The following is a 10,327-nucleotide window of genomic DNA, read 5'->3' as shown; positions in this document are numbered from 1 at the left end:
ACAACTAGAAGTTGAAGAAATATATTAACCTAATACACAGTGTGTAACCGAATAACTCATCAGATCAGTTAGGGCCCATTTGCTGTAGGCTTTGAAAAGGCAGTGGCTGAAGTGAGCATGCACCTGGAGCAGGTGTTTGCACTGTGAGGTAGTGCTAGTGTTTGAGGAGTATCTGTCTTGATAGAAAGAAGAAACACAAAAGAAAAACAGAAGGTCAATATGCTGTATATATGCTGGAACAGGACATCAAGTCTCATCTATTGTGGTTGCATATGCATTCAGGCATTTGATTAGTAGTACCATGTGCCCATGTATTTTGGATTAAATTCTCAAACTGAGAAAACCAAACTGGAGCCTTCCTGCAATCTACCCACTACCACAATCCATTTGATGGCATAATTAATTTGCATAATAAATTATATCTTTATTGTTTCCCTATAACAATAAAAGATGGATAAAGGTGGGGATGGTACATCTTTAAACAGATAACAAATAATGCAAAATAATAATAACAGTTATAGACATGACTTAGTAAAACTCAGCTATTAGTATTTTAGTACAGAGTAGATTAATAGTCTACGAAGTACTAGTCTTCAACCTTAATTTATATCTATAGTAACAACGGTGATGCAGTATTCTGGTTGTAGTATCATGACATTTTTTTGACATTTTTTTTTTTTTTTTGGATATCGGTACCATTGACGCAATATCTAATTTGATTTTTTCTAGGGAGGAAAGCAATTGCCATACTTCCAGTGAATTTGGCATCGGCACTACCCTCCAGGTGCAATCAAGCAGAACTAGGCGCTAATGCAACCTCTCTCTCAGCAGCGGCATCACCTCTGCTAAACATCCGGGTACTCCTCTGAATGCGCACGCTTCTCGCTGCAGTTGCGTTTCCGTGTTAGTAGAGTGCAGAGACGCAGAAGAAGACGGAGGTATTGACAGCAACACCAAATTATAAATACATAAATAATTGTTACAAAGTACCAATTCGACCTACATCAGCAACAACAAGGTGGCCTCATATTTTGACATGGAGACTGCAGTGACAACACTCTTTAACATGTGAGATTTACAGAATACACCGAAGAGAGCGAGTGTGCGTCTGTGTGGCTGTTTCCCCATTGTGCGTATTATTGGTTGTTGGTGTCATTTTCGTGGTTCATATTCGTCTTTGTGTTTTGGTGGGAAGAAAATGAAGAAGTTTAACATCAGGAAGGTGCTGGACGGCCTGTCGGCGGTCTCCTCCTCCTCCTCTTCTCAACCTGGAAACAGGGACAATGACATCCACGAGACCCTCCAATCCGAACACTTCCAGCTCTGCAAGGTGGGGAATCAGACATTTTACAATACTGTTGCGTTAAATAAATAATAAAATAATAATAATGATAATAAAAAAGTATGTGTGTTTATCTGTGTGCATTTACAATCGGTTCCTTTTTATCTAGCGCTAACATCAATTCCACAAAAATAGAGGAAAAACCAAGGTATTACACCTGTAAATCACTGCTGACTGCGTTTAAAAATAGGCAATCAAGATTCAATTTAACGCCAGCATCCCTGTTTGTTGAAAAGTCAAAATATATTTATTAATTTGCAGTGTAGCTCTGAACATTGTTTATGCAAAAAATTCCACTTTAAATCCAACAAACACACAGTAGAAATCGTAGCATTTCATAAATGCCAAATTGCTTACATTTGTTAGAAAATGTACCATGTATCCTTGCGGTGCCACTGTGTATTTATTTACTCTAAGCAGAAATGGATACTGTGATATTTACATCAATATTAATCACCGTCATTTACAGTAACATTATGCTAAAAATGCACATCGGAGAGCGTTACATATTGCAACGGGCAGCCTTTTACAACACAATAAACAATACTGTTATTAAATACGAGCATTTCTCATTATATTTATGTGGTTGATCACCGTCAACACTGTATCCCCGAGATGAGTTAAAACAACTTAAGAATGAAGACTTAATAGCGTGTTTTTTTTTTTTCTCGACTAAAATATGTTTTATTTTTCAGCTACCCCTGACTATTATTTTATAGCTGGTTTCTGACACCGATGCGCAGAACCCTCCATGCATCTGTAAGCAGGAAGCGTTTTGTTAATTACCAAGCAGTACTTTTTATCATTCCTTTGCAAACGCTTTACTCTTCATTTGCCGTACTATGCAACATTGTCCATAGTTAAACTGTTGTATTAATAATTCACTACTAAAAATAAACAATCATGCCGTGGTGTGTGTAGTTTCAGTAGCACCGCACAGGTAACAATTATAGAGGAACAATACCGTAAAACGAATCTGCATGGCAATGATTGATAATAGTATTTTCCAGCGCTAATTTACGGTTTTATCTTTTACTTGGACAATTTTGATCCAATCGAGTGGCAAGGTAGTCCATGTAATATTTAAACACTTTTCAGAATGTATTCTGGATCAAACATTGACACGTTGCTGTAAGAAGCCGTTTGGAAAACTGCATATGTTTTCAAACGATAACGCAAATATTTGTAGTTTTAATGTGGATTGATAGATGAGATACTTTTTTTTTATGGCAAAAAAACACACCGCGCACGTAGAGTGGGGGTGTTGCACTTTCTAGTGTGTACATGGATTGCATTTACGGCATTACTTGTTAAGCAGGTCTTTCTGAGCTTTGCAGGGTAGGGTATGTCCGTAAAATGGTGTGGGATATCAAGCCAGTTTAAGACTCACTCGGATTATATCATACAATCTGGTATGCAGAAGAATAATGTTTTTAATATTGGCCAGTATGTGTTGTTAACCTACGTTTTTATTTCTCCAAATCATGCACATTAAATTCTTTTTTTTTTCTTTTTTTTAAAATTAAGTTAGCCTGCATTTTGAATACAATAAAAAATGTCTTATAACGCTCATAATTACATTGCGTAAAATCAATTAGACTTTACACTACCCTTAACAAAAACGTAAGGAATAAAATGGCATCATGGCCATTTATTTGCAGTACCATCTTCCATTTTTTTGATGTTAGTTTCGTGCGAGTGAACCCCTATGAGTATTTTTCGTTGTGTAATGTGAAATTACCTTACATCTTCACGGTATGAACATACGATTAGTCTGTGGGTGACGTGTTTTTGTTCTTCAGTTCTCCATGGCAATAAGGATCTGAACATAGAGAACGAGTGAGAAGTGGCAGGGAAAGGGGGGCACGTTGTACGAGTAGGTCAGACTACAAAGAAAAGCTGTAGTTAAGCATCGTTTTTTAGTTACTGTGTGAAGGGAAGTGGGTTCTTATAAGGCGTTTCAAATGTATATGATCAGACTGCAGTATGAAATAGCCATGCAATGTATCTACTACACCCATACATTATAGTACAGTATAGATAACCTGCACCGATTTCAGTGTCCAGTACCACAAAGCAGGTGTCTGCAAGTGCATGCAAATATATTGATAACTACACTATGAATTTACTTCCAGTTTATCACAATTTCCTTATTAGGAAAATGCACCTTATTGATGTGGTAAACTTACTTTCTAATCACCCTATACCTGTGTATATGCAGAAAGAACCTATATAATTAGTTTTCACTATCTAACTATGGAAGCCTCATTTTGTTATAGTTTTACATTTAACATTGTAGTGTATTACATTATAAAAGAGATCGATCATATATTCTATTAGGAACTATAACTTTATAGTATATGTTTTTAGTAAACATAACTGCAGTACAGTGTGGAATATATCTAATACAACCTATGCATTGATTGCTTTTAAGCTTGTCATACATTACAAAAACAAAGTAAATTATGGTTGATCATTATTGCGTACCCTCAGGGTAAATGACTGCCAACTTGTATTTCTGAAAGACCTTGTAAATGTTTGTTTCATATGTCAAGTCAGATGATTAAAGTGTAACATGTTGTATTGTTTTACATTTAAAGATGGTTAAGTATTGTTTTTAATCCTGCATTTGTTTTTTTGTTGCCTTTCTGCAACGTCACTGCTGTGTGGTTGGCATTCGTGAATCTGCAGACGGTCCGTCATGGATTCCCCTATCAGCCTTCCGCTATGGCTTTTGATCCTGTGCAGAAAATCTTGGCCGTCGGGACCCAGAATGGATCTTTGAGGCTGTATCCTTTTTTTAAAAAAAATATACAGTAACAGTAGTAAATTACAAATGCATTTAATTGCCTCAAATGTGAATCGCTGGCCTTCGTCCTTTTTTTCAGGTATGTACATTTCTTGTTTAGGGGCGGGGGAATTTGAGTAAAAGGAAGCACATTTTATCTACATTGTTCTGAGTACCATTATCCAAAATGATGATGGTGATGATAATGTAAACATATCCATTAGGAGCAAGGTCATCTCTCTGTCACTTGTTATGGAGCTTTCACTGGGGGCAATGCCCCATTATTAAAAAAAGAACACATTGATTTGGAGATTGGCATTCCCTACAGTGTTAATGTGTCCGCATATGTAATAGGAACATTTAATATTGTAGTCTTGCTGTACAATAAAGGGTTACTTGTGGTGTTGCATTGTGTTGGCAATAGTTTTTTGAGTGGACAGACATTGATTCTGTGAAAGATGTGTAGGCAGATACAATTAAGGTGAATAGGAAATTATGATATTTTACTTTTTTTTTTTAATACTGCTACTGTAAGTACATTTTTACCAAAAATAACGTTTTCTACTGATAAATACAACTCTGTTAAGGCTGAAGATAAACTGTTTAGATGGACCAAACTAGTCCAGTACTCTAGCAAAATAATTATTCTGTTATCTTGTGACCTGAGCAACATGTAGGCCTAAAATTTAAAATGCCAGCAGTCATGTTTGGTGACATTTCAGCTTATCATTTCCTTTTAGAATATTGAATTTGTTTTCATTACATTTTTACTGCTAAAAAAGATTAAGCATAGGCAGAACAAACTCATTGTGTTTTCACAGTGTTTTGGTATGAATGAAGGTTTTGGATTTGGTTTTCTTTCATTATGGCCGTATCTATAATTTTCCATCAGTATCAACAAAGATGAATGGCTGTCATGTAGCGTTTAAAAAAATATTTACAGTTTTACAGATACATATTTATCTTGACTCGTATTGTGTATGTTGCATGGATTATGGAACCCCTAATGAGTTCTTTGAATTTCACCAGCTAGCAGCCCTTGCTAGTGTATGAATTGACCTTGGGCTATTCTCAAAGCTATTTAATCCAAGCATGATGTTTTTACAAAGTAATAACACACCCAATAAAGTTGCCAAACCAGAAACAAATATATTTGATTGCTGGGGCTTGTGAGCAGTCTTGAGTTATTTCTTATTCCTTTAAGAATTGTAATGGTGTTTTATACAAATATAATGTCAATGATGATTGGTAGTAAATGGCTTTAAGAATCGAGCCCCCTGAGTCATGACATGTGTTAGCTCAATGAGGCAGACAACAAGGAGCGGGTTAGGTGTCTCAACAGTTAAGAAGTACATTAGTAAGAATAAGTAATGTGTAAATCTAGGGCTACCTAATGTTGCCTTAGGTAACAAAGTCCAAGGTAAATCCCAGTCAAGGTCTGTGAAACCAGTCATACAAGCTTTATACATTATTACTTGCAGCTGTTGATTTTAAAATACACAGGTGTAGTATTAATCAGTACAGAATACATTTTATACCAAGCTTTTTTTGCTGCATTTTAGTTGTTTCTTTAAGTTAAAATGGGGAGAACATATAAATTCCATTTATCTAATTATACCTGTTAGAACCTAAAGAAGTACTGTAGCAGATTTCATGCTTAGGCTATGAGTTGTCTCCTTAACTGCTAATTTTTGTTCCGTTGGTTTTTGTGCTTTGTCTCGGTATGCTTCTTATGGTAATATAGTTTGAAGTGAGGCTACATTTCTATTCCCAGCAATATCTCATGATGAAGTTGTGCATAGTAGGGTTTGAAGAGCTTTTTGATCAAAAGTCACCATGGGTGTTCAGTTGCTCAGAGACCTACTGTTTCAATATGGAAAGACATTGATGACATAATGAAGTTAACAGTACTGTGTTGCTGCTGAAGTCTGTAGGTTTTAGCTTGGTACATGTACGAGATGTAACATACCTATACCTTTTAATATTATTTATTTATTTTTGTTGCTTGTTCTACTGTACTTTATACAGATGTTACCTCTGAGGCGAAGATAAATTCCTAGCAGTTTAAGCGACTCTTTAAACTGTTGATTCTTCCTGTAAAAATGTATATTCTCCAAGCTAAAATAAACATGGGTGATGACAGACATGCAAAATAAATGATGGTGTTTCCCATTGTAGTTTAAAACAGCATGCAGTACAGGTGACCTTCTGCATAGCCATGCCTGGTGTTTGTGAAACAAACCCTTCCTGGGATTTTACTAATAGGCCTATATACGGCAGTGAATGAAATATAAAGCATTATCATGATGCAGCTGAATTAATGGCACAAAATTTTGCCCTTCTTTTGCACCCAGATTCATCAGGCAGGATGATTTTACTTCTGAATTAGAAAAAAAAGCTTCCCATTGTTTTCAGCGAGTTTTAAGAAAAATGCTTTGTTTCCCAGGTCAGTAATTTTGAATTTGCTCCTAAGCTAGCAATCCCAGAGTATGCTCTAGAACAGATGTTCTCAAACTTTTTGTACGTCGCCTGCCTTCCTCTTGTCTGTAGTACTTCATTTTCTACTTTGGTGGATTTTCTACCTTGGGGGGGATTTTGACTGTTTTTAAATTGGTATTTTTCACTTAGCACGTTCAAAAAGAAAAATTTCACACAGTTTAGTGTGAAACTCCAAAAACATTAAAATAAATGTTTACTTAATGAAATATGTCTGCTAAAACAATATCTCATTTACGGTAACACATTATAATCCCTGAAATGTCACTGCAACAACTTGAAGAACAAGAAGGCCTTATAAAAATCAGTTACAGTATTTAATGATCTTATATGGTCCTTAATTTTAAGCTACGGGTAAACTTTTATGATAAGCAATTGCTATCTCAGTTTTAAAACTTAGCCATGGTTCACAACATAACACAGTGTAAAAGAACAGTCCTACTACAGTAGCAGGCAATGTTCACACTGCCTCTGGGTTTGTGATCACAGCAGATCAATTCCAGATTTTTTAAATCCTTTGAAAATGTCTGGTCTACTTTTAATGTTTTCAAGCATATTGGCTTCATCACTGCCATTCTCATATCCACTTTGATAGCTGACACATTCTTTCCCTTGTCCAGTGTTTCTTTAGCCTCTTCTGTATACCATACTGCCAGAGGGCGGGATGCAACCCTCTGATTGGTAGAAGTATTATTGGTGATCCAATCAAAACCACCAAAATAGATTTTCTGCTATACAGTATAGATTAAAATGAAAAAAAAAAAAAAAATGCAATAAATAAAAATTTATGAACCTCCCCCCCCTTCCCCAAATACAGTCCTTTCCTCCCAGTTTGAAAATCACTACTCTAGAATACAGACTAGATCTGGGGCTGTTTGTGTTTATGTAATGTAGGGAAGCACAGCAAAGCAGCAACAACATAATCAATTTGCAATTGTCACATTCATAAAGCTGGAAATGCACTTATATTTATTCTCTGGGTATTTAATTTTTTCTGAAGTCATTTTAACCCTGTTTATTTAACTTGCATGGGAGAGGGTGTGCATGCACCCTTGGTTATGTTAAAGATAGTGAAGTGCTTTATTTTTTTGTTAAAAGTATTGACATACTGTAACCCTTTCAGGTAACACTTTATGCTTTTCAGTTTATCTCCTTAAGAGTTGGAGTTTACAATTCTTACAAAAATATGTTCTGTTTGTGATTATGAAATGATTATTACTTTGTGAGAATTCAATGGAAAATTATATTTTAGTAAAGTAATAACTTAAATTCCATCCACTTTCTGTAACATGTTACCTTGAATGCAATGCTTCAGAAGAGAAAGGGGCGGGGGGTGTTTACAAGAATCCTTATACAAAAACAAGACTGTCTACCTTTGTAGAATTAATTTCCTTGTACTGCACTGTAAATTTTCAATAACAAAAGTCATGTGATATTAATCCTTTTAGTTAGGCATTTTTTATCAGTACATAGGTCCCCCCCCCCCCCATTTGCCTAAATCTGAAGTTTTAAGATTGATTTAAAGGTTTCCTAGCTACAAAGTAAATCTGACAGTACCACACGAGAAGTAGACTTTAAAAATGTTTTATACAATAATGAGCTGAATATTTAAATGTCACGGAAATATATAAAAATATAACGAGTTAAGGTGGGTGTTTTCAGGGAGGAGTGGGTAAATGAAGACAACTATCCCACACAGTCTTTCGGTATTGTCAGTAAACATAACATTTGGGGTACTTGCGAGATAGCTTGCCCGTGAAAACCATCAGTCTATATTTCATGATGAAGGTTTTCTATTCAGAGGTACCAAGGTATTTGGTTTCTCACCACAATATATTGAAGAGTAGTTTGGTCTCCAGGCTACTGGATGTTCAATTCAAAATTGCAAAAAACATTTATTTCTGTTACAGTGTAGGCTAAGTAGCAGGTTTCGAACATTACACCAACTTTCATTATTTCTGGTATTTGCACTTCAGTTGCAGGATGTCCTTCCTGATTGTTAATTACAGTCAGCAGATGGACGGTTTTGCTTCGCTAGGTTCTGGCTGATGTTGTTTTACTGTTATTAAGTATCATGTTGGGAGCCTCCTTTTACACTTTTTTGTTTTGAGCTGCTGACAGAATTTGTGCAGTTTAGGCATTGGGCCTGCTCATCAAAGACACAGTGCTTGTTTTTAATTGATCTTTCGGTTTGTTTGTGGAGCTCAAAGCTGCTTCTGCAGTGCAGTTTTTCTTTAAACTCAATAAGCTGCTCATCCAAGTCTTTGACTATTTCTTTTTTCTATCTTTCTTACCCTCCTTTCTTTGTTAAACATTTCTGCGCCTAGCTTGCCATTAAGACCATGTTAGAAGGCAATATTGGGCTGAGTCATTGGCGTTTGAGAACATTTGGCAGGCTACCAAAACAAAAATTCTTGGAAATGAGTTGGAGAGGATTATAGGAATACGTTTAGTATGAAAATTGAATTGTTCAGCTACAGTACAGGATTTATTGGGCTGATTGCCTGGCCTGCATTTAGGATTCTAAACAAAACTGCTTTATCTGACATTTCTGCTGAGGCTAAAAGACATGTAATGTGTGTGGGTGTGGGTATACGTAGTATCTACTCAACCCTTGCTAGTCGGGTTGTGCTAAAATAGTGGGACTGAATCACTACTTTGCCAAAGTATATTTTTTAGTAAATTCCTAAAACAAGTGATTCTTTTGATTTATAAAGGCAGTCCATGAGACAAAGGGGAAACAACTTTTATTATAGGAATTAGCAAGGTTCGAAGTTACCATATATTTGGTAACATTTTGCTACCCAAAACTCTTAACTTGCCGCTAGTTTTTTTTTTTTTTTTTTTTTTTTTTTAGACAGTAGCATTTTTCTGGTACCTTACGCTGCAGTTTATATATCCGACCCTGAATGAACAAGTACACCGTTACTGGTATTAGTTTTTTTATTTAACACATTATTACTTTTTTTCATAAAGCGGGAAACCATTGCGAATAGAGCTTTTACCGCCCAATGTAGATCCGCGCAAGGCACACAATGCAAATCATATTTAAGAGAACATAAGTAAAGACATAAAGTTTACAAACAAGAGGAAGCCATTTGGGCCATCTTGCTCGTTTAGTTGTTAGTAGCGTATTGATCCCATAATCTCATCAAGCAGCTTCTTGAAGGATCCCAGGGTGTCAGCTTCAGCAGCATTACTGGGGAGTAGGTTCCAGATTCACACGATTCTCGGTGTAAAAAAATGCCTCCAACTTTGTTCTGAATGCCCCTTTATCTAATCTCCCCTTCTGACCCCTTTGGACAGAGGAGTACAAATACTGTCACAGTGGATACAATTTCAAGGTATGACGTTTATTTTGTAGACCAAAAGTAAAATTAAATAACTGTTAAAAACGTTGCGATTTTATAAGACAACCAGACAATAACCTAATATGATATTACGTTTATTCAGTGTCTATAAAATGCTATTGTAATCTGTCATGGAGAATGTTTGAATCCGGTTTTGATAACGTTAAGACTGGTTTCACCCACTCTAAAAATTAACACCTAATAGGTAGATAAATTATTACTTTATCAAAATTCTGATAATAATAATAATAATAATAATAATAATAATAATAATAATAATAATAATAATACAGGAGTAAATAGGTAGCTATAATATTACCACTATCCAAGTAACGGCTTCCTTGTTTTATC

At 35.6% G+C, this 10,327-nt stretch overlaps 1 protein-coding gene across 11 annotated transcripts in view; it reads left to right on the top strand.

Annotated features, from left to right (window-relative positions):
- The first annotated feature begins 861 nt into the window (after nt 1-861).
- LOC121316948 (syntaxin-binding protein 5) overlaps nt 862-10,327 on the top strand; it is a 138,812-nt gene continuing 129,346 nt past the window's right edge. For 6 of the 11 annotated variants that reach the window (XM_041252357.1, XM_041252353.1, XM_041252360.1 and 3 more), the window contains exons 1-2: nt 863-1,330; nt 4,034-4,131. In XM_041252357.1, the coding sequence (XP_041108291.1) occupies nt 1,199-1,330; nt 4,034-4,131 (230 nt within the window). In that variant the 5' untranslated portion in view covers nt 863-1,198. Of the gene's footprint in view, nt 1,331-4,033; nt 4,132-10,327 lie in introns of all 11 variants that reach the window. The other 5 variants (XM_041252351.1, XM_041252352.1, XM_041252349.1 and 2 more) reach the window with 3 other exon arrangements.

This window comes from Polyodon spathula, chromosome 6, assembly GCF_017654505.1.
Source record: "Polyodon spathula isolate WHYD16114869_AA chromosome 6, ASM1765450v1, whole genome shotgun sequence".
Lineage (NCBI taxonomy): Eukaryota > Metazoa > Chordata > Actinopteri > Acipenseriformes > Polyodontidae > Polyodon > Polyodon spathula.
This window is presented reverse-complemented; position numbering and strand designations above follow the sequence as displayed.